The following is a 25,768-nucleotide window of genomic DNA, read 5'->3' as shown; positions in this document are numbered from 1 at the left end:
GAGTACCAGAGACTGCAATTTAGATCCACCATATTAAATGATCATACACAAGTGTTATATGGCTGAATTTCAGGGCCAATATGTTTGACTTTGCTTAAATAAGGTTTCAGATATCTATTGTTTGATAACTTTTATGGTGTGGTATAATGTTGTGTTCTGGCTAAAGAAACACAGAAGCTGCCTGTGTTTGCTATTGGTTCTGATCATCACCTTTCTATGTGGAATGGATAGTTGACTCTGCAGACTGAAATACTAAACTACAAATAAAAGAAGTTAAATATAGTTTAACCAAAGTTGATGTAACAACAGCAAAACCCTATTTGAAAATAAATATTACCCAAATGTTGGTTTAAGATCAGTAGAAAGTGCTGGTCTGGTTTAGTAAGGTGAACACTGCTACATAGATGTTAGCCTCCACCTAACAGGTTTATTTGGAAGTACTTTCAGAGCCTTCATCAGGTGGTTGTGAAGGAGCAGCAGTCCCAAAACTAGTGCTTCCAAACAAACCTGTTGGACTATAACCTAGTGTTGTGTGATTTTTAACTTTGTATATTCCAGTTCAACACTGGCACCTCCAAATTATGCCTTCATCTAGGTACTGTTGTCAGGATATTGATCGAGTTTGAGCACTTCCTGATCTGTAGTGCTGTAATATAAATTCTGTGTCTTACGATCTTATACTCCACAACTATCTGATGAAGGAACAGCGCTCTGAAAGCTACTGCTTCCAGATAAACACATTGGACTATAACCTGATGTTGTATGGTTTTTAACTTTCCATTTTGAAATCATGTTGTGGTGTACCACAAGATGTGTCTTCTTTGTGTTAGCTGAGACTTTGGACAAGAATACAATGTGACCAATACAGCCGCAGCCTGCTGTTGAGAGGGAAACAAAAGAGTGGTGGAACTCACATAAGGCACTACACACAACATAAGTGTTCAAGCAGAAGAAACAGAAAATGCTGCTGTTCCTTGACATAGTGGAACATGTGGTTGTCACATTAGAATTTGCTCACATCTGCGAATTTGAAGAAACCCTACTCCCTGCTACCCTGATGGCCACGTATTATTGGTGACTGTTGAAGTTGTCATCATGATCAAAATTTGCCTCTCAATATTCCAGGAGTCTGTTGGAAACACATCCAGATTTTGTTTCAGTTGGCAGTCCACAAATAGATAAGGCAGGTGACTAGTTGTTTGTCAGTGCCAGCAATAATACGAACTTTTGTAGCAATAATGCTTGTCACAATGAGTAGGCATTTAGGATTGCACCTCTAGCTGTCTTCCCAGATATGTGGAGCACAATTCACAATACACATCTGCACATCCCTGTATTAACCAGGAGAATTTGCAAACCCCTTGGACTTCCATCCCACTAGTGTCCACATAGGCTGCAACCACAAAAAGGTACACTTGCAGATTTCTGGAGATTTGCCATGATGCTTTCAAACTGCAATCACCAGTCTCCTCAATGTCTTTGCACCTGGAAACTTAAATGGTGGCCTCAAGGATGCATGGATTACCCACTTCAAACTCAGCTGCTGACACCTGTTGGAAAGATGACAAATGAAGCCAAAGAACATTTTGATTAATACCAACATGCTGAATATATTCATGTATATCCAAAGACCTCCGCCAGGGTGGATATCTTGTTACTATGTTCTAAACAACATTGGACAGCAACTTGATTTAAGCCTGCAGGAGCAACAAGGTATGGGTTTTTCATGGATGATCTTAAGGAGATGGAGGAAGATTACAAGGAGTGCAAGACAGTGCCAGCTATTCGCATTGCTCACAGTAAAACCTTATTAATGCATTCTTTACTTAGTTTGGAAAGGTGGACCAAACTCAGAAGATTTCCAAAGCCATTCTTCATGATCCCCTTTATAATTAAAGATATAATGAATAGAGTGAATGGGCAGGTGTTCTTAATTGATATAGTGGGGGTACTATCTGATTCGAAAAAGTTAATTCGAAAAAAATGTTAAAATAACAAAAGACATCTAAAAATTAGTAGCATCCTGCAAGGAATTGAATTGTGGCTCCACATCTTCACTATACTTATTAATGACTTTGAAGGGTTCTTGTGCTGTCATGGTCGTGTCCCATCTGCTCCAGAGATGTGTAAAAACATCGCTGAACTTGTTGATTAGAACATATTTTTAAAAATTATTTTGATGATAGAATAGCAAGTCATGTATTCAAATTAGCCAATGACACAAAGATAAGCAGAATTATAAGCACAGTGGAAGGTAGCGTGAAATTACAATGAAATAGTAGTGTATTCTATGAATGGTCAAAATTAGGCCTAGTAGATTTCAAAGTAGGTAAATGTGAAATTATCCACATTAACTTAAAAAGGAAAGTTCACTTCAATATCATCAAAAGCTGGAAACAGTGAAGGTTCAAAGACTCTTTTAGATCCACATGCATAAATCATTAAAATGGCATAAAATAATTAAAATGCTGATCTCATCTCAGCTTCAACTCCACTTCCGTGCCCAGTCTCCATAAGTCTTCAGCCCTTTAATAATTAAAAATCTGTTGATCTCCTTATTAAAATTTACTGTATATCCCAGCATCCACCACACTCTGGGGTAGTGAATTCCACAGATTCACAACCCTTTCAAGAGAATTTTTCCTCTCATATTTAAAATTTGCTACCCGTTATCCTAAAACTATGACATCTCATTCTAGATGCCCCACATGAAACATCGTCTTGATGTCTACTTTATCAATCCTCTTTAAGACCTTAAATACCACTCCTTGGAAGTTGAGTTACAGGTAGAAAGAATATTGAAGAAGATATTTGGTATTCTTCCTTTTATTGGTCAAAGCATTGAGTAGAGGAGTTGGGAGGTCATATTGCAGCTATACATGTCATTGGTTAGGCCACTTTTGGAATATTGTGTGCATTTCTGGTCAGTCTCCTGAAGGATGTTGTGAAACTTGAAAGGGTTCAGAAAAGATTTACAATGATGTTGCCAGGGTTGGAGAGTTTGAGCTATAGGGAGAGGCTGAATAGGCTGGGGCTGCTTTTCCTGAAACGTCAAAGGCTGAGGGGTGACTGTACAGTGGTTTATAAAATCATGAGGGGCATGGATAGGATACATAGACATGGTCTTTTCCCTGGGAGGGAGAGCCCATAAGGAGCAACCTTTTCATGCAAAGGGTGATGCGTATATGGAATGAGCTGCCAGAAGAAGTGGTGGAGACTGGTACAATTACAACATTTAACAGGCATCTGGATGGATGTATGAATAGAGAGATATGAGCCAAGTGCTGGCAAATGGGATTAGATTAATTTAGGATACCTGGTCAGCATGAACGAGTTGAACCGAAAAGTCTGTTTCTGTGCTGGACATCTATGACTCTAATTAGATCGCGTCTCATTCTTCTAAGCTTCAGAGAGTACTGGCCTAAACTTCTCAATCTCTCTTCATAAGACAGCCCCTCATTTTTGGAATCAATCAAGTGAATCTTTTCTGAAGTGCCATGAGCTTGAAGGGCATAGAGCATAGATGTACCAAAGTAATACAAAAACAGAAATTGCTAGCAAAACTCTGTATGTTTAGCAGCATCCATGGAGAGAAAGCAGAATTATCATTTCAAGTCTGGTAACTTATGAGGACTGACAGCAGCTAAGAAAATGTAGTATTTATACTGAAGATGAGATTGGGATAATGCAGGGGAGAGGTGAATGGATAAGTGGAGATGGAGCCCAGAATTAGAGAGGTATGAAACGTAAGCAGATGTGGGGAATATTAGTAGTAGGTCAGACAGAAGAGAAGTTGAATAAGTAATAATGAGAGCTGAGAGTAGGAGAGAATGGGCAGGCTGTGCTTAAAGCAACCCATGTCATGTGATAATAGGGCTGAGAGTGGATAAGCGTAGTTTGGTTGTGCTTATAGCAACCCATGTCAGGACAGAATGAGGGTCTGGGCGCGGGTGAAAAACATGGAAGGTGGAATTAGATTCTAAAGTTATTGATCTCTATGTTGAGTCCCAGAGGCTCCAAGGTCCTCAAGCAGAAAATGAAATGCTATACTTTGCACTGAAACTTGCTGAAACACTGCAACAGGCTTGCAACGGAAATGTTGGTGTGGGAACATGATGATGTCTTTTAGTGGCAGACAACTGGAAGCACAGTCGTTTTTATGGACAGAAGATATGTGTAGTAAAGCGGTCACCCAGTCTGCGCTACCGTAGAGGAGACCAGACTGAACAGCGAATGCAGTAGACTCATTTAAAAGATGGTAAATCACAGCTTCAGGAATGTTTGAGGCCTTGGATAGTGAGGAAGGAGAAGGTAAATGGGTAGGTGTTGCACCTTCTGCGATCGCATAAGAAAGTGGCATGTGAGGAGATGTTGCGCATGGAGTAGGAGTGAGTCCTGAAGGAACTGTCCTTTTGGAACTCTGACAAAGGAGGGGAGGGGAGTATGTGTCTGGTTGTGGTATCCCACTAGTGGTGATAAAAACCGTAGCTGACTATCCTTTGAATGCAGAATCTGGTGGGATGATAAGTGAGAACCAAGGAGACACTATTGTTGTTGTGAGAGAGAAGTGAAGGAGTGAGGGCAGAAGTGAGTGAGATGGGTCAGATATAGCTAAGGGCCCCATAGACCATGGTAGCAGAGGATCCTTGGTTGAAGAAAAGAAATAGAGGTTTCGAAGCCTGTCCTGCAGAAGGTGGCATGATCAGAACAAATACAACAGGGACGGAGAAACTGGGATAATGGGATAGAATTCTTTCAGGAAGTAGGGTGTGAGGATGTTTAATTCAGGTATCAGTGGGAGTTGATGGGTTTGTAATGAATATTGGTGGCCAGCCTATTCCCAGCAATGGAAACAGATGTTGAGGAAGGGAAGGGAGAAATTAGAGATGGATTAGGTGATAGTGAAATTAGAAGCAAAGGTGATAATTTTTTCAAGTTCCAAAAGCGAAGGAAGCAGCGCATGATGAAATCATCAATATACCAGAAGAAGAGTTTTGGGGAGGACCCAGAGTAGGATTGGAACAAGGTTTGGCCATGGCTATCTACATGAGCCCCAATTACAACTGTGTCATTGTGGGGTATTTGGAACATTCCTTGTTCCACTTCTATTCAACTTCTCTTCTGGCCTGGCCTACTATCAATAATCCTTTCATCTGCCTACCTTTTATCTCTCCCTCTCTCTCTCACTCTTTCTCTGTAGACTCTGCCTTCATTTATCCACTCAGCTCTTCCACAAGTAACATTTGCACCACACAAATGCTAGGCAATGACCAGCTCCAGTAAGAGGTGATCTAACCACTGCCACTTGACATTCAGTGGTGTTACCATCACTGAAGCACCCGCTATCAACATCCTGGGGGTTGCTACTGACCGGAAACTCAACTGTCTTGCCACATAAATAGTGGCTACAAGAGCAGTTCAGAGGCTAGAAATAATATAATAACTCACCTCCTGACGACCCAAAGCTTGTCGATCATATACAAGGTACACGTCAGGTGTGATGAAATACTCCCCACTAGCCTGTTGCTATAGCTGAAACTCTCCAGTCCTGGCATCATCCTTGTAAATCTTTTATGCACCCTCTCAAGTTTAACAACACCCTTCCTATAGGCGACCAGAATTGTACATAGTATTTTTCTAAAAGTAGTCTCACCAATGTCCTCTACAGCCACAACGTGACACCCCAACTGCTATATTCAAAGCACTGGCCAATGGAGGCAAGGGTCTAGTGCTTTCTTCACCACCCTGTCTACCTGGGACCTGACTTTCAAGGAACTATGCACTGCACCCGTAGGTTTCTTTGTTCAATAACACTCCCCAGGGCTCTACCACTAACTTCGTAAGTTCTGCATTGGTCTGCCTTCTTCAGTTTTTTGCTTTCGTTTTCACCCAGGAAAGGGAACTTGTTGTCAATGAAAACTGAGAGGAGCTGGGATACAGTCTTGACCAGATCAAGATTGATGAAGTTGATGTGCTAGACATTTTGGAAAACATTAAGATTGATAAGTCTCCAGGGGCAGACCAGATTCATCCTAGGCTGCTCCGGGAAGCAAGAAAGGAGGTTACTAAGCCACTGGCAAGAATATTTGCCACCTCACTCTTCACAGGAGTTGTACTGGAAGATTGGAAGGAAGCGAATGTTGTTCCTCTTTTCAAGAAGGGTAATAGGGAAATCCCTGGCAATTACAGACCAGTCAGTCTTACGTCTGTGGTCAGCAAAGTTTTGGAAAGAATTCTGAGGGATAGGATTTATGACTATTTGGCAAAGCATAGCATGATTAAAGGCAGTCAGCATGGCTTTGTGAGGGGCAGGTCATGCCTCACAAATCTTATTGAGTTCTTTGAACAGGTCGACGATGGTTGAGCAGTGGATGTGGTGTATGTGGACTTCAGCAAGGCATTTGATAAGGTTCCCCATGGTAGGCTCATTCATAAAGTCAGGAAGCATGGGATACAGGGAGATCTGGCTATCTGGATTCAGAATTGGCTGGCTGACAGAAGGCAGAGAGTAGATGGGAGGTATTCTGCCTGGAGGTCAGTGTTGAGTGGCGTCCCGCAGGGCTCTGTTCTTGGGCCTCTGTTCTTTGTCGTTTTTATAAATGACTTGGATGAGGAGGTTGAGGGGTGGGTTAGTAAATTTGCAGATGACACTAAGGTTGGAGGTGTCGTTGATAGTATAGAGGGCTACTGCAGACTGCAGCGCGACATAGACAGAATGCAGAGCTGGGCTGAGAAATGGCAGATGGAGTGCAACCTGGATAAATGCGAAGTGATGCATTTTGGAAGGTCGAACTCGAATGCTGAATATAGGATTAAAGACAGGATTCTTGCTAGTGTGGAGGAACAGAGGGATCTGGGAGCGCAAGTACATAGATCCCTCAAAGTTGCCACCCAAGTGGATAGGGTTGTTAAAAAAGCATATGGTGTTTTGGCTTTCATTAACAGGGGGATCGAGTTTAAGAGCTGCGAGGTTTTGCTGCAGCTCTACAAGTCCCTGGTGAGGCCACACTTGGAATATTGTGTCCAGTTCTGGTCGCCCCACTATAGGAAAGATACAGAGGCTTTGGAGAGGGTGCAAAGAAGGTTTACCAGGATGCTGTCTGGACTGGAGGGCTTGCCTTATTAAGAAAGGTTGAATAAGCTCGGACTTTTCTCTCTGGAGAGAAGGAGAAAGAGAGGAGACCAGATCGAGATGTACAAAATAATGCGAGGAATAGATAGAATCAATAGTCAGAGACCTTTCCCCAGGGCAGGATTGACTGGTACGAGAAGTCATAGTTTGAAGATATTAGGAGAAAGGTATAAAGGAGATGTCAGAGGTAGGTTCTTTACGCAAAAAGTTGTGAATGCGTGGAATGCGTTGCCAGCTGTGGTGGTGGAAGCAGAGTCATTGGGGACATTTAAGTAACTGCAGGACATGCACATGGATAGCAGTGAGTTGAGGGGTGAGTAGGTTAAGTTACTATATTTGACATTAGGATTAAATCTCGGCACAACATCGTGGGCCAAAGGACCTGTTCTGTGCTGTACTTTTCTATGTCCTATGATTCCTTTACTAATCAAGAATCTGCCTGTTTCAAAGGCACTAACTGATTTCGCCTCAAACAGCCTTCTGTAGCAATGAATTCCACTGATTCACCATCCTCTGTCTGAAGAAATTCCTCCTCATCTCAACTCTAAAGGACTGTACCTTCACTCTGAGGCTCTGCCCTCAGGTTCTGGTCTCTCCTACTAATGGTAACATCTCTGTACGTCCATTTTATCTAAACAACTCTGTATGCTATAAACATCAATGAGAGAGCCCCGTCATCCTTCTAAATTCCATTGAGTACAGACCCAGAGTCCTCAAACACTCCTCATGTGACAAGCCCTTCATTCCTGAGATCAGTCTTGTGAACCTCCCGTAGACACCTGCAAGGCCAGAACATCCTTCCTTAGATACAGGAGCCAAATTGCTCTCAATATTCTAAATGAGGCATGAACAGTGCCTTGTCCAACCTCAGTAGTACATCTCTGCTCTTGTTTTCTTGCTCTGTTGAAGTGAATACTAACAATGCATTACCTTCCTAACTGCCAATTTTTTAACCTGCATGTTAATCCTGAACTAGGACTTGCAAGTCCCTTTGTGACTCAGATTTTCCAAGGCCTTCTCCATTTAGAAAATATTTTTGTTGCAAATGTTTCGTCCCCTGGCTAGGCGACATCATCAGTGCTTGGGAGCCTCCTGCGAAGCGCTTCTTTGATGTTTCCTCTGGTGTTTATAGTGGTCTGTTCCTGCCGCTTCCGGTTGTCAGTTTCAGCTGTCCGCTGTAGTGGTTGGTATATTGGGTCCAGGTCGATGTGTTTATTGATGGAGTTTGTGGATGAATGCCATGCCTCTAGGAATTCCCTGGCTGTTCTCTGTCTGGCTTGCCCTATGATAGTAGTGTTGTCCCAGTCGAATTCATGTTGCTTGTTGTCTGCGTGTGTGGCTACTAAGGATAGCTGGTCGTGTCGTTTCGTGGATAGTTGATGTTCATGTATGCGGATTGTTAGCTGTCTTCCTGTTTGTCCTATATAGTGTTTTGTGCAGTCCTTGCATGGTATTTTGTACACTACATTAGTTTTGCTCATGTTGGGTATCGGGTCCTTCGTTCTGGTGAGTTGTTGTCTGAGCGTGGCTGTTGGTTTGTGTGCCGTTATGAGTCCTAGGGGTCGCAGTAGTCTGGCTGTCAGTTCTGAGATGCTCCTGATGTATGGTAGTGTGGAACGAAGGACCCGATACCCAACAATCCGCATACATGAACATCAACTAGCCACGAAACAACACGACCAGCTATCCTTAGTAGCCACACACGCAGACAACAAGCAACATGAATTCGACTGGAACAGCACTACTATCATAGGGCAAGCCAGACAGAGAACAGCCAGGGAATTCCTAGAGGCATGGCATTCATCCACAAACTCCATCAACAACACATCGACCTGGACCCAATATACCAACCACTACAGCGGACAGCTGAAACTGACAACCGGAAGCGGCAGGGACAGACCACTATAAACACCGGAGGAAACATCAAAGAAGCGCTTCGCAGGAGGCTCCCAAGCACTGATGATGTCGCCTAGCCAGGAGACGAAACGTTTGCAACAAAAACTTCCAGCTCGGCGAACAGAACCACAACAACGAGCAGCCGAGCTACAAATCTTCGCACAAACTTTGAATTTAGAAAATAATCTACATCTCTACTCTTCTCACATTCACACCTTTCTCATAATTTCCAATGTTGTATTCCATCTGCCACTCTCTAAGCCTGTTCCAATCTTTCTGTGGTCTCTGCTTCCTCAACATAGCCTATCCGTCCACCTATCTTTGTGTCATCTGCAAACTTAACAATGCCCTCAGTTCCTTTGTTCGGATCATTTGTGTATATAGCGAATATTTATGGTCCCAATACTGACCTCTGCGAAACTCCATTAGTCACCAGCGGCTATCCTGAAAAAGATCCCTTTATCCCCATTCTCTGCTTTCTGTTGGTCAGCCAATCCCCTATCCATTACCTCGCCCCTAACACTATGGTTCTTATCTTGATTCGCAGCCTCCTGTGCAGCACCTTGTGAAAGGCTTTCTGGAAATCAAAATAGATCATGTTCACAGGCTGTCCTTTGTTTAACTTGCTCATTATCTCATCAAAGAGTTCTAACAGATTTGTCAGGCATGACCTCCCTTTGACAAAGCCATGCTGACTTATCTCTGTTTTACCAAGCACATCCATGTACTCCACAATCTCATTCTTAATTCTAAAACCTTGAGGTCCGCCTAGCCAGCCTAATCATGCTATTATTTATGAAATATGTTGTTAATACAACCTTGATGAGAGATTCATACATTTTTATGATGACTGCTATCAGGTGGCCTGTGGTTTCTTGGTGTTACGTTTGTTCGCTTCCAATCTGTTGTGATGATTCTATGATCTGGGGAATTTTGGAAAAACTCTAATCGTGGATTCACTATCATGGCAGATACCTCTTTAAGAACCCAAGCATGTAGCCCATCATTTCCTCAGGACTTATCAGATGTTAGTTCCTTCGGTTTCTCCAGTACCTCTTCTCAGCCGACATTAATTACCTTAACTTACTTGGTCTTCTTTCGGATTTGGAGATGCCGGTGTTGGACTGGGGTGTACAAAGTTAAAAATCACACAATATCAGGTTAAAGTCCAATGGTTTAATTGGAAGCACACTAGCTTTCGGAGCGTCGCTCCTTCATCAGGTGGTAGTGGACTACCACCTGATGAAGGAGCGACGCTCCGAAAGTTAGTATGCTTCTAATTAAACCTGTTGGACTTTAACCTGGTGTTATGTGATTTTTAACTTGGTCTTCTTCAATTCATTGATTACCCTCTATTCATGATAAGTAATTTATCTTCTAATGTAAAGATAACCACAGTTGATTGTTATGAGTTGACATCACGTTGTCATGGGGCTATGAAGTGCTCTGAGATGGAGGACATGAGATACCATGACAAACCATGTGGAGAGGGTAGGAGGGAAATATGATTGATGTGATTAGGAGAATTTACCTTGTTGTTTTCCTTAAAACGTCAATACAGAGCCCATGCACCAAGGCCCACGTCCCCACCCAGCAGACTCCACACTTCGAGTCATAGAGCTGTATAACATAGACACAGACCCTTCAGTCCAACTGGTCTATGCTGACCAAATATCTTAAATTAATCTAGTCCCATTTGCCAACATTTGGCCTGTATCCCTCTGATATCTTCTTATTTATATACTCATCCAGATAACTTTTAAATTTAGTTGTGCCAGCCTCCACCACTTCCTCTGGTAGTTCATTCCTTGCATGCTCCACCCTCCTTGTGAACCCTTTAAAAGGGTTATCCCTTTTAAATTTTTTCCCCACTCACCTTAATCCTATGCCCTCTAGTTTTAGACTCCCCCACCCTGAGGAAAAGACCTTATCTATTTATCTTATCCATGCCCCTCATGATTTTATGAATCTCTACAAGGTCACCCCTCAACCTGTGACCCTCCAGGGAAAACAGCCCCTCCTTATTCAGCCTCGCCCTATAGCTCAAACCCTGCAACCCTGGCAACATCCTTGTAAGTCATTTCTGAGCCCTTTCAAGTTTCACAACATCCTTCCTATAGCAGGGAGACAAGAACTGCATGCAGTATTCTAAAAGTGGCCAAACCAATACCCTGTACAGCTGCAACATAACCTCCCAACTCTTTTCCTCAATGCACAACCAATAAAGGCAAGCATACCAAATGCCTTCTTCACTATCCTGTCCACCTGCGACTCCACATTCAAAGAACTATGCATCTGCACTCCAACATCTCTTTGTTCAGCAACACACTCCAGAACCTTACGTGAGGAAATCCTGCCCCAATTTGCTCTGAAATGCAGCAGCTCACATTTATCTAAATTAAACTCCATCTGCCTCTCCCTGGCCCTTTGGCCCATCTGATCAAGATCCTGTTGTACTCTCAGGTAATCTTCCTTAATGTCCACTACACCTCCAATTTTGGTGTCACCTGGAAACATACTAACCATACCCCCTATGTTCACATCCAAATCATTTGTATAAATGATGAAAAACAGTGGACACAGCACTGGTCTTTGTGGCACACAGCCAGTCACAGGCCTCCAGTCTGAGAAATAACCCTTCACCACCACTGTCTGTCATCTACCTTCGAGCCAGTTCTGTATCCAAATGGCTACTTCTCTCTGTATTCCATGTAATCTAACCTTTCTAACCAGTCTACCATGAGGAACCTTGTTAAACGCCTTACTAAAGTCCATATGGATCATGTCCTTGCTCTTCCCTCATCAATGCTCTTTGTTCTCTCTTCAAAAAAACTCAAATTAGTGAGACACAGTTTCCTGGGCACAAAGCCGTGTTGACTATCCCTAATCGGTACTTGCCTTTCCAAATACATGTAAATCCTATCCCTCAGTATTCCCTTCAACAACTTGCCCACCATTGATGTCAGGCTCACTGGACTATAGTTCCCTGGTTTTTCCTTGCCACCTTTTTTTAAATAGCAGCACCACATTAGCCAACTTCCGGTCTTCTGGCAACTCGCCTGTGGCTACCAATGCTACAAATATCTCGGCAAGGGGCCCAGCAATCACTTCACTAGCTTCTCACACAGGTTTAGGGCACAGCGGATCCGGTCCCAGGGACTTATCCACTTCTATACATTTTAAGACGTCCTGCACCACCACCTCTGTAATATGGACATTTTTGAAGATGTCGCTATTTATTTCCCCATGGTCTCCATCTTCAATATCCTTCTCCACAGTGAACACTGATGCAAAATATCCATTTAGTATTTCCCCTATCTCCTGTAGTTCCACACACAGGTGGCCTTGCTGATCTTTAAGGGGCTCTATTCTCCCCCTAGTTACTCTTTTGTCCTCAATGTATTTTTAGAATCCCTTTGGATTCTCCTTAACCTTACTTGCCAAAGCAATCTCATGTCCCCTTTTTTCCCTTCTGATTTTCCTCTTAAGTATACTCCTACTGCCTTTGTACTCTTCTAAGGATTCACTCAAACCCTGCTGTCTATACCTGACATATGCTTCCTTCTTATTCTTGACCAAAACCTCAATTTCTCAAGTCATCTAGCATTATCCACACCTCCCAGCATTGCCCTTCACCCTAACAGGAGCATACTTTCTCTGGACTCTCGTAACCTCATTTTTGAAGGCTTCCCATTTTCCAGTCATCCCTTTACCTGCAAATATCTGCCCCCAATCAACTTTTGAAAGTGCTTGCCTAATACCATCAAAATTTGCCTTCCTCCAATTTAGAACTTTAACTTTTAGATCCAATCTATCCTTTTCCATCACTACTTAAAACTAACACAATTATGTTCACTGGCCGCAAAGTGCTCCCCCACTGACACCTCAGTTACCTGCCCTGCCTTAATTCCCAAGAGTAGGTCAAGTTCTGCACCTTATTAATAGGAACACCCACATACTGAATCAGAAAAGTTTCTTGTACACATTTAATAAATTCCTCTCTATCCAAGCTCTTAACACTATGTCAGTCCCAGTCTATGTCTGGTAAGTTAAAATACTCTACACATAACTGAGATTCCCTTAAAAAAATTGTTTCTTAATTTCCCACTGACTATTGGGGGGGGGGAGGGGTGATGGGGTGGGGTGGGAGGGTTGTCTGTACACAATCCCAATAAGGAGATCATCGCTTATTTCTCAGTTCCACCAAAATAATTTCCCTAGGCGTATTCCCAGGAATATCCTCCCCAAGCATAGCTGTAATGTTATTCCTAACCAATAACAGCACTCTGTCCTCTCTTGTCCCCCTTTCAATTTTTCCTATAGCATCTATATCCTGGAACATTAAGCTGCCATTCCTGTCCATCCCTGAACCACGTCTTTGTAATCGCTGTGATATCCCAGTCCCATGTTTCCAATCATGCCCTGAGGTCATCTGCCTTCCCTCTTAAGCCTCTTGGACTGAAATAAATGCAGTTTAATTTATCAGTCTTAACCTCATTTTTTGCTTTGTCCCTGCCTTCTCTTTTGACTTGCCCCTTTTCCCAACTACACCAGTCTCAGACTGATCTCTTTCCTCATTATCTCTCTGGTCCCCCCTTTATAACTTAAATTCTCCTGACCAACTGTAGCAAATCTCCCCACCAGTATATTAGTTCCTTTCCTATTCAGATGCAATTCGTCCTTGTACAGGTCACTTCCACCCCAGAAGAGATTCCAATGATCCAGAAAATATGAATCCTTCTCCCCTGCACTAGATCGTCAGCCACACATTCATCTGCTCTACCCTCCTACTTCTACTCTCACTAGCTGGTGGCACTGGGATTAAAACAGATATTGCTACCTTCAAGGACCTACTTTTTAATCCTGCCAACTTTCCTGTATACACTCCTCAGAATCTTGTCCTTTTCTCTTCCTGTGTTATTAGTTCCAATGCTTACAATGACCTCCTGTTGATTCCTCTACCCTTTGAGAATATTCTGCACCCTCTCCGAGATATCCAGCAAGGCAGCACATCATTCTGATGTCTTGTTGTCAGCCGCAGAAACGTCTGTGCCTCTGACTACAGTAAGCCCAATCACAATCAATCACTTGGAACCAGACATACTCCTCGTTACAGTAGAGGCAGTCTCATTACCAGCAATCTGGCTGTCAGTGCTACATTCCAAAGTCAGCTATGAATTTCACTGTTTGTTCATTTTTCTTACACATACTCCAATGTCCAGAGATACTTGAAACGAAGCTCCAGAGACAGTCAGCTGTATAGGTTTAGTTCTTTGTTTGTATCACTTTCCACATGATCACTGCTTTGTCTCTCTTCCCCCCTTTTTAAAAATGTTGTTGTGTAGTTCTCTTTCTTTTTCAAAGTTCCAAAATAATGCAACAGCTTATGAAATAGTACAATAGACTGCTCCTACAATTTGAGGAATTCAGCTCCAACAGTGAAAGTACCTCAAAAAAGGAGCAAGACTTACAGCCACAATTTTTTCCCATTCTCTGTTCTGGGGTCTCCCAGCCCATTTTCTATATTTCTATTTTTAACAACTTAACACATGAAAGGAAGATTTAGTCTCCAGACCATGAAGTAGCATGTGGATAGCTTAATGAGGGTGAGAAATCAAAGCACTTTTGGGTGTAATTCCCAATTCCATGTCCCCTTTTGTCTTTATTGCTCTCATAGATCAGGCAAACCTCAATACATATTACTTAGTGGAGACTTTATACCAGATGAAAACCCAACTGACTGCCTAACTGGAGAGTGAATAAGTAAACTGGTGTGTGGTAGCATAAGTCCTTTCATAGTGCATTATCAGAAGGAACCTCCTTTGATGATTCAACTTCCAAATGCCATTGTCCGGCTGCAATGCCTTACTTTGAAAATGGTCAAACTTCACTGGTTGCTAAAATTGAATTAACATGAATGAATGTTCTGCGATATGGGCCTTGCTGATGTTTAATTGTGTAACTAGATAGCTGGAAAGTGCCTATTTCCTAAGGCAATAAATGCTAAAATTCCATTGATTTCCAGCATTTCAACTTCTGCAGCTGTGAACTGTGAGATCTCTGGAGGACCATCTAAGTTTGTTTGTTCTTAATTGTGTCTATGTTCTATTCTCTTGCAGCGGGGAAAGAACAAAGCTACGAATAAACATCATGCCTTGTGCACAGTTGACAATAGAGTGTATTTGATGAGGGTAACTATTGGGGGAGGCATGAAATTGTATGAAAGTAAGGATTAATGGCATGGTGGGTGTGTGGAATAGAGTCTCAGGAGTGCATAAAAAGATAATGATGGGTACAAGGTAAGTGGGTGTGCAAATCACTGTCATAAATTAGACTTGATCAGGTACAATGAGGAGATGGGATAAGATACAGCATAATGTTAGGTGAATATTTGATTGTATTCACCTTTCCTGAATGAGTTACGTAATTAAGTTGCTGCCTTTGCCATGAATCCAAAACCACGAAATAACACTCTCCCTAAGGGCATCATGTGTCAATCTACAACACGTGGACTGCAGTGGTTCAAGAAGGCAACTCCCCACCACCTTCAAGAGTAACTAGGGATGGGCAATAAATGTTGACCAGCCTGCGACATCCACGACTCAGTGAATAAAAAGTAAGCATTCTTTTGCATGAATTAGGAGCCCAAAAAAGTCTTATCTAAATTTAGACTTTTAAACAAAGGATAGAACTGTTTGTTATATTTAGCTATTGCAGAACCAGATAAGCAGACAGTGAAAAAAGATAGCCATTGGAATTGTTGGAAAAGAGGCATTGCAGAGTCAACACTGCATCTTCCTCTGAAGAGAACCAGAGAAGTCCTGCTTAGACATATCAAGTACCGGAGGATCAACTTCCTGTTAAACTTTAGAATTCAACTCCTACAGTTGATGTCTTATAAGCAACAGCCACAAGAATGAATTGGCCTTTTCATTAGTTGGTGCCATGACAAGGATAAAGACTGAAGTCTTACAGGCTGAACTGTGTAACTGGATAATAGAGCTTGTTATTGTTTCAGTGCTCATTGAAGCTTTCCAGAAAGATCTCTTGGAGGAAAAAAAGGAAACAGCATCAACACACTGCTAAAAGATGGCAGAAAACATGAAGGCATCGCAGCTGGACAACAACTTCTGCAAGCATTAGTATGATAGTTAGGATTGCAAACTTTGTGGGAAGTGCAATTTATTACACCCATCACACAGCTGCCTTCTAACATGATGCAGGTCATGGAGCTGTTCTGGCCAAGTGAGGAGGGCTGAGTGGTTCCCCTCTTTTTAAATACCCCATTGGTCAGCCACAACAAACTATTTTTATTTCTTTTCTAGCATGTAACTACTGCACTTTAATTAATCTTGTTAACCATTTGAAAGAGAGCCAATTCCAAGGTTTTCTTCAGTAAAAAGAGTGGAGTTTATTACCTATTAAAACCAAGTAAAGTAAGAAAACACATAAACAGATGTACACCTTTGGTTAATAAAGTCTGTGGATGCCAGGATTATTTTGTAGGAGGTAAAGCTCTGTCCTTCTTTCTTACATACAGATTGGGCAGTTTCTTAACTTTGTTAAGTATTACCACCTTAAACTTGCTTTCAAATATGAATTATATTGGTGCTGGGAGCCGATATCCAGATGTATCATTCTGGAGTGTAGTATAACAAAAAAGAACATGTTTTTTCACTTACACTTGAAACAAATGCTTTGGCAATGCAAATTCTTCACTGGGTGAGACCACTATATTTGGGATAGAGTCATACAACATCGAGTGAGGCCCTTCGAACCATTGTGATTGCATTGATCATCAAGCATAAGAACAAGAGTAGGCCATTCAGCCCCTCATGCCTCTTCTACATTTAATGAGATAATGGCTGATCTGTGGCCTAACTCCAAATACATACCTTTGACCCATGTCTCTTAATACCATGGCTTAACAAAAGTTTTCTATCTCAGATTTAAAATTAACAGCTAATCTAGCATCAACTACCATTTGTGGAAGAGAGTTCTAAACCTCTACCATTCTTTGTATGTAGAAGTACTTCTAACATTTCTCCTGAACAATCTGGCCCTAATGTTTAGTCTATCCCTTAGTGCCTCTTAGTTCTAGAATTGCCAACTAGTGAAGATAGCTTATATAGAATCATAGAATTTTACAGTACAGAATCTTGATCTACTGAAAAGAAACTGTAAATCAGATACAAAAACAGAAGTTACTGGAAAAGCTCAGCAGGTCTGACAGCATCTGTAATGTGCTTGAAATTTTCAGATAAATTGAATATACATTACTTACTACTGCAGAATAAGGATAGTAATTCTGTATTAAGGACGAAAACACAACACTCTTGGATTCAATACATTTGTCCATGTTTGGATTAAGGTTGCAGTGAGGAGCTGAGTGGCCCTGATAGAACATAATCTGAGCATTGATAAACAGATTATTTCTGATTAAGTGCCACTTGATATCAATCTTAATGACCCCTTCCATCAGTTTGCTGAAAATCAATACTGGTGCAATGGTAGTTAGGTAGGATTTTTGCTTTTTGTGAACAGGACACATCTGGGCAATTTTTCACATTGTCAGCTGAGTTCTAGCTGCACTGGAGCAAATTGTCTGAGACTGCAGTAAGTTCTGGAACACAAGCCTTCAGTGGAATGTTATTAGAATTTTTACAGTACCTATTTCTTAATAGCATGTGGAGTGAATTAATACTGGCATGTGTGATGCTTGGACCTAAGGAGGAGGCTGAGATGGATCTTCCGCTTGGAAATTTTGTCTGAAGATTATTACAAATGCTTGTACCAAATGTGTGATCCAAGATGGTAGCAGAGTAGGGCTCCTCACCAGAGCTCGTCCGCTCCAACCACATTTCTTTCTTCTTTATTTGCTTTTCTCTTTCTTTCTATTGGTTCTTTGGTCATTGGAGCTCTGTTGTGGAGGTGGTGATGACAGCAGCTGGGGGCATTGATGGTCAGCCATGAAGTGGCTGGTCGCCACCAGTGACATCGCAGCTTCATTGTCGTCTGAAGTGGTGCCAGATTGAGACCCTACAGCGAGGCGGCTGACACGGCAATGGAGGGTAGCAGTGATTGGAGCCCAGCGATGGTCAGCAATGAGGCAGCAGCAGTCAGCATTGAAAGATGGCAGCAGAGGCAATAAGTTGGAGGCTTCTCTCCCAGTGCTTGGTTAACTTGTCTATCATCATTTGCAACTGGATGTGGCAGCACTGCCGAGTTTAGATCTAATCCATTGGCTATGGGATAATTTAGCCCTGTCTATCATATTACCAATTATCATGTTGGACATATGGCAAATAAACATCTACCTTCAATATTAACTGAACCGCAATTACCAGCCTAAAAAAAACAGTTTGATGTATCTGTCTAGGATAATACATAACGTATGAGGACAATCCTCTGCACTCGTGTCGTATTAGGTATTGTTGAATAAACCTGTGTGAAAGACCAACTGGCTGTTCATTCTCCTTTTGCCAGATGAATGCGTACCATTTTTGTTGTCCACGTTTAGGATAGGCAACAGAGATTGTAGTTTCTCGCATAGAATTTTCTATGAATCTTTAAGATAATCTCTAACATTGTAACAATTAGATATCCTGTAGGGCCTCAACTATTCACCATATTTAGTAATGACTTAGAGGATGAGAGAGAACACCATATATCCAGATTTGTCCATGACACAAAGATGAGTGGCATTGTAAGTAGTGCAGGTAGAATTGTAAGAGTACAAATGGATAGATGGAGTTAGGTAACAGATCAACTATTATCTCATTGTTTATACAGCAGGATTGAGAAACTAAATGGATTAATCCTGTTCCTGTGGTCTTGTGTGACAAAGCTTCTCCTTTAACAAGGTTATGCTGACCTTGGCTTATTTTTCAGTGAGGTCATAAATGACAGACTCCGAAAAGTCTGGAGGTGAAGGGTTTTAGAGCCAATTTGATAGTAGCTAACAGAGAGTGCCTCAGGCAAAAGGTGATCATGTTTTAAAAAACACTTGTACAATGAAAGGGGAGTGGCCAGTTCTCCCAGCTCAGCTTTTCTTTGGTTTGGTTTGGTTTTTAGCAGTAGCGTGAAAAAAGCTACTGGACCCAAAGAAGCAGGTCCAGGCTGGTACTCTTTCTCTCACAGACTTCTATCCTGTAAGGTCCTGTGTTTACGAAGGGGTCTTTATGGGGATTGTTGCGAGTATTTGGAACAGCATCATTAAGTTGGGATAATCTGTTGGGTTTTCGGATAGGTTGTTATTCGATATTCTGTTTTCTATTGTTTGTGTTTCATTCAGTAATCTTGTAAGTAAATCATGTTTTTACTTAAACCTAAGTGGTTTGACCAGTTGCATTACTCCTGGAATATCCATGTTACACCTGCTTAAAACGACTAGCAAAGTTAGGGTATGGACTACCTTCTTGAAATGTTGAGGGGTCTGGCCTAGTCCATAACACTTGTAAACAGATGAAGCTTCTAGAAAACATAGGAGTAGGTTTTTTTTGGCCCATTAAGCGTGCTGCACTATTCAATTTGACCATGAAATTCCCTACTTCAGTGCTATAATCATAGAATCTCTACAGTGTGGAAACAGGCCATTCAGCCCAACCAGTCCACACCAACCCTCCGAACAGTAACCCACCCAGATCCATTTCCTTACCCTATTACTGACTAATTACTCTACCCCTGACTAATGCACCTAACTTACACAATCCCTGCATACTATGGGCAATGTAGCATGGTCAGTTCACCCAACCTGCACCTCTTTGGATTGTGGGAGGATACAGGGAGAATGTGCAAACTCCACATCGCCCGAGGATGGAATCAAACCCGGGTCCTTGACGCTGTGAGGCAGCAGTGCTAACTGCCATGCTGCCCCTTGCTGTCTCTCCAAACCCCTTAACACCATTAGTGTTTTAAAATGTAACTATATCTTTCTTAAATCTATTCAATGGCTTACCCTTCACCACCTTTTGGGGTCAAGAATTCCACAGAGTCTCCACTCTATGGGTGAAGATATTTATCTGGATTGCAGTCCTAAATAGTCAACCCTGTATCCTGATTCAGTAGCCCCTTGTTCAAGATTGCCCAGTCAGGGGTCATCAGCCCTGTATCCAGTCTGACAACCCTGTCAGAATTTTATACATTTCAATCCGATTCCCTCTTTTCTAACCTCCAGTGAATATAGGCTTAGATGACCCAATCTCTCCTAGTATGAAAATCTGCCATTCAAGGGACCAGCCTGGTAAATCTTCGCTGAACTCACTCGATGGCAAGAACATATTTTCTTCTGCAAGGAAATTACAATTGCATACAATACTCCCAGTATGGACTCACCAAGATTTTGTTGCAGCTGCTGTAAGACATCATCCTCATATACTCAAATCCCCTTGCAATGAAGGCCAATATACCATTTGCCTTCCTGACTGCTTGCTGCATCTTCTAGGAGAAAGTGAGGACTGCAGATGCTGGAGATCAGAGCTGAAAATGTGTTGCTGGAAAAGCACAGCAGGTCAGGCAGCATCCAAGGAGCAGGAGAATCGACGTTTCGGACATGAGCCCTTCTTCAGGAATTCCTGAAGAAGGGCTCATGCCCGAAACGTCGATTCTCCTGCTCCTTGGATACTGCCTGACCTGCTGCACTTTTCCAGCAACACATTTTCAGCTGCTTGCTGCATCTGCAAGCTTGCTTTCAGTGACTGGTGTACGCAAATACCGAGGTCCCCTTGTACATTAAAATTTCCAAATCTATCACTATTTAAATAATAATTTTCTATTTTTTTTACTGAAATAGAAGATAACTTTGCACTTATCCACATTATTATGTATATGACATATATTTATCCACTCACTCAACTTATCTAAATTGCCTTGAATCCTCTAAATTCTCTTAACCATTCACAACTCCTGAGTTTTACGTCATTAGCAAACTTGGAAATATTGCATTTAATTCAAATCTAAATCATTAATATATATTGTGAATAGCTGGGACTCAAACATAGATCCTGGCAGTTTCCCACTGGTCACCGCCTCCTAATCCAAAAACAACTCATTTATACTTACAGTTTGTTTCCTGTCTGCTAGCTAGTCCTCAGTCCCATACATGTATATTACCTCCATCACATATGCTTTACTCCTGCACAGTCACCACTTAGGTAGGATTTTATCAAAAGCTTTCTGAAAATGTCAAAACAGCACATCCCTTTAATATTTTATTAGTTACATTCTCAAAAAGCTTCTGTAGGTTTGTCAAACATGATTTCCTTTCATTAATCTATGTTGACTTTGTCTGTTCTTGTTGATATTTTCTAAGTGTCCTGTTGTCTGCATTTTTAATCAGAGTGGAATTCCCTGTTTTCTTGGAGCTATGTGACTTCTCTTTGAATCTAATACTACTCTTAATATCTTTTATTAGCAGCTTAAGTCAAAGGAGCCTTCAAGAAGGTGACTTGTTTTCTTTAAGCATATGTGAGGAATACAATGGCAAACCACCTCATGTGTTCTTTCCCTTAGTAATTTGCTCATTGACATTGAAAATTGGAGGCTCCTACAAGCAACTGAAGGAAGGAATGCGAGACTGAGGCATGGAGAATGAGCAGATCACACTATGCTTCTCTGTACATAAATTAAACAGCACCCAATGTAATATCTACTAAGTTTAACACCTAATTTTTGATTGGTTGCAGTTGACCTCCTTGCCCTTTTGAAATGGAAAGCACAGCCGGAAAGAGTGATGGACATCCTGGGAAGACTGCGTCATGTTAACGGTGAAGAAATAGTTAAAGTAAGTCAATATTCAGATCGCATTGTTCAAAGTGTTATTGCAAACCATACGCTCAGAGATTAGAGACAGTTCAAGAAATGTGTTGTGTTATTTCTTCAGGCTGGTCTCTTCATTGTTTTTAACATTGCTTCTCCCTATTCAGTTTTGCTCAACTCATCCATCCTTGCGTCACTTCATCAACTGTCCATTGCCTCTTCTCTACATCTCCCCCTTCTTTACAAACTCCATTTGTCTTTCCCTCGCCTCATCTTCAGTCCTCCCCCACACTCTCTCTATTCTTAGCTCTGTTCTAGTTGTCTCCTCCTCCTTATCCTTCATCTCTCTTCCCTGCCCTCTCCTTTCTGGTCACTTGTCATCTCATCTTTCCCCTCTCACTATTATTTCTTCTCTCTAGTCTCTCCGTCTCAGTAAATGAATGCTCAAGTGGAGCAGAATACAAAATATTTACAGAGTTCTTAGAGTTGAATTTCGATTTTGGGTCTCACTGAAACATTGTGGCCTTCACTAAGCTTCCATTATCATTTATACAGGCATAATTTGGAGGCAAAATATGAGAATCTCCAACATATTAAGCTGAGGAGATCACTTTTGATTGAAATAAGTAATGAGTGATTCAGATCACTGTATGAAGTTGAATAGAAAAGAGCAGAAGGTAAGATAAAGTGTAAAGAAGTAGTGAAAGGGATAAAGTTTTAAAAGTTGTTGCAGGAGAGCCTATTGAAGGAAGTAAGCAACCAAAGTTGTTGAAAAATATTTTATCCAGTGTGAGGAGAGTCATCAACTCTGAGTAGACATATTCTTAAAACTATCGTCACATTGACATAACTCTGCAGGGGCCGACAACCTACACCAAGTCACCCTTTATTAACACATGAACAGTCCTTGACTATATTTCTGCCTCATACTGAGGCAGGTACCAGAGTGTTAGTATCTCGAGACTGGATTAACAGCCCCTGTCAGGGAATTCATTTTCAGTGAGGTCCAGCCAGCTGACCTCATTGCAATCACTACTTTCCTCCCACTTTGAGACCCCGGACATAGGTGATACTTTTTCTTGAAGAGCCTCCTGGGACATTTCGGCACCGAGTCATGTTCTTTTGACTCCGCAGCCGTTATGGGTGGCATGTAACTCACAGAAGCTCACCTCTTGTGCCATGAGCACCTCAGAAGAATTTCACTCTCATCTTCCAGTGGCAAAGGTGTCAAGGTGACTACCTCCGTCATGTCCACCTCTGATTCAGAAAACTCTTGACGGAGAGGGCAAATCCATGGGTTCCAACAGCATTTCCAAATGTTCCGAGGGGCAAAGCATGTTTTGCTCTCACACCATTTGCAGATTTGTGGCTTTCATATGGTCCACATGCTCATTCAGGATCATCGCACTTTATATGTCACAGGTCCTGACCTCATGTTGACCATGCCTCTTGCCTATGTGGAGTCTTTTCCATGATTCTTTCACTATACTTCATCCCCGATATTAAACTGTCTCTCTCACTTAGTGGAGTCTTATGTCTGTCATTGGTGTATTTGATGGCATTTCACATTACCACCACCCAGGTCCAGGAAGATCAGACTTAACCTGGTGCAGAATCTTCTGCCCATTAGCAACTTTGCTGGTGCTATCCCTTTTGTTCCATGTGAAGTGGTCTTTAATCAAATAAGAACCATGACAACTTGATAATCTAGTGAGGCTCTTTAAGCCAACCTTCAAAGTTTGGACTGCTCTTTCTGCCAGGCCATTGGATGATGGGTGGTATGGAGCAGATCTTGTGTGTCAAATCCAATCTGACTTTAAGAGATAACCAAATTCCCTGCTGGTAAATGATGGCTTGTTATATGTCATCATTTACCAGGACTCTGTGTATTGGAAATGATGCACACAGTTTTTCTATCGTTGTCCCCGTGTTTGACAAATGAAGTCTGTGCACGTCCAACCACTTTAAGTGGGTATCTACATTGACTAAGAACAATGAACCCATGAAAGAACCTGCATAGTCAATGTGCAACTGAGTCCAAGATTTACCCAGCTATTGCCGGAATGTGGGGGAGCTGCTAGCAGTAATTTTTGTCCTTGTTCACACTCTGAGTATTGCCCCACTAATGCGGCTATGTCTGTATCCAAGCACTAGACATAACTTATCATTAATATCTTCTTTTTGGAGAACCCTGGATGGCCGTGGTGGAGTTCAGCCAGTACAGAGCAACCTTGGCTATCCGAATGTCACTTATCCGAATTTCAGATTATCTGAACAAGATCTCAAGGATCCGTAAAAACATTATCCATTATCCAAACAATCAGTTATCCGAACAAAATACTCCCTGCCCATCGCATTCAGATAATCGAGGTTGATCTGTATTTGACAATGACCTTTTCTCAGAGAAATCACTCTTGCTTCCCATAACAATATGCTATCCTCTCCCGTGAGGTGGTCTCTCCAGATAGAAAAAACCTTTAAATTCTAGTTGTGACAGCCCTTTGGCTTCCCCCATTACAGAATCTTCCACTGGGCATACTACCAGTGGTATATTTGCTAATGGGCTGCGGTTCGATGCATTGTTCAGCCTCCCCGATGGTTTTCTAACTTATAATCATAAGCACTTATTAGAGCCTGCTGCTAAATGTGGCCCAAAGCTATGGGTGTCATGGCTTTGTCCTCTTTAGCAGGCCAAGTAGGGATTTGTGCTCCGTGATTATCACAAATCAAAGTTAACATTTTGGGTCCAATGACCTTTCTTCAGAACTGGAGAAGACTAGAGAAGAGATCTGAAGAAGGTTCACTGAACCCAAGACATTAACTCTGATTTCTGTCCATTGATGCTGCCAGACTTCTGAGTTTTCCAGCAATTTCTGTTTATGCTTCAAACTTGATATGCCTGGTGCTGCCCATTCTGTGAATTGGACAAGTTTGATGATTCCTTCACTTGCCAGCCTTCTGATTTCTGTCTGTAATTTTGCCTGTAAGACAACTGGTGCTAGGCAGTTCTTGCAGAATTGTTTCCTGGTCAACATGTAAGATGGCCTTTGCTCCTGTGATAGTCCCTAAACCTCCCTTGAAGACCTCTGGGTATTTAATTAGGACTTCACTCAGGCAACCATTTATTAATAGAAAAATGTCAAGTGAATCTAGGTGAATCTTTCACAACCAGTTTCATTCCATCAGGATTGAGCTGGAGCCTTTTACTAAAATCACTGCTAACTGAACCAGCTGCTTTTCACAAGAGATCAGAAATTAAGTTGGATCCTTAATCTGTAATTGGTTGCCAGTGTAAGTCATCAGCCTAGCTGAGGTATTGTGCAAAGTTAAGGGCTGGAGTCCAGTGCAGATTTTATTAAAAAGTGGTTCTGCAATCATTAATATTGTCACCTTGGTATCAACCTCCACCATCAATTAGCCAGACATTTATCTTGATTGATTCTGATTTTGATGTTGCTAAACATTTTAACTATTCCACACCAGATGTAGGTGGACTTTCCAGTGTATGAACTCTCCCGGATATCTTCCTGGATCTGGTCTATGAGCTTTCTTACTCAGTTCAGATCTAATAGGATCCTTTTGCTGCGTAATGTCTACATACCAGCAATAACTACAACTTGCCAGCTAAGATCCTGTACCTCAACTCAAAGATGACCGATGCAAGCATGTTTCTTCAAAGTCATGCTTAACTCTTGTCACCATTGAAAAAACTCTACAGAAGCCTTTATTGCCAAGTCACTCTTTATTTACACATGAACAATTCTTGATTATAGTGAGGCAGTATCTCTGACACACCCAGGGCTCCCTGATTGGATCAATCAGGAACTTATTTTCTATGAGGTTCAGCTGGCTGACCTTGTTACAATTACTACAACATGACCCCTGCCTCCAAATGTCTCTCTTGTAGTCTCCCAAAATGACCATCCTCATGGTACCCCAGTTCCCTGTGCCAATCAGAAAATAAAGGCTCATCATTCCCCGATG

The 25,768-nt window shown here is 41.8% G+C and overlaps 1 protein-coding gene across 4 annotated transcripts in view; it reads left to right on the top strand.

Moving 5' to 3' along the window:
- dock3 (dedicator of cytokinesis 3) overlaps positions 1-25,768 on the top strand; it is a 980,202-nt gene that overhangs the window by 678,989 nt on the left and 275,445 nt on the right. For all 4 annotated transcript variants that reach the window (XM_043708482.2, XM_043708483.2, XM_043708484.2 and 1 more), the window contains exon 19: positions 21,712-21,809. In XM_043708482.2, the coding sequence (XP_043564417.1) occupies positions 21,712-21,809 (98 nt within the window). The remainder of the gene's footprint in view (positions 1-21,711; positions 21,810-25,768) is intronic.

Source organism: Chiloscyllium plagiosum, unplaced genomic scaffold, assembly GCF_037043375.1.
Source record: "Chiloscyllium plagiosum isolate Xiang-an unplaced genomic scaffold, Cpla_swu_hap1 HiC_scaffold_14, whole genome shotgun sequence".
Lineage (NCBI taxonomy): Eukaryota > Metazoa > Chordata > Chondrichthyes > Orectolobiformes > Hemiscylliidae > Chiloscyllium > Chiloscyllium plagiosum.
Note: the sequence above shows the minus strand (reverse complement) of the source record. Positions and strands in the feature narration are given on the sequence as shown.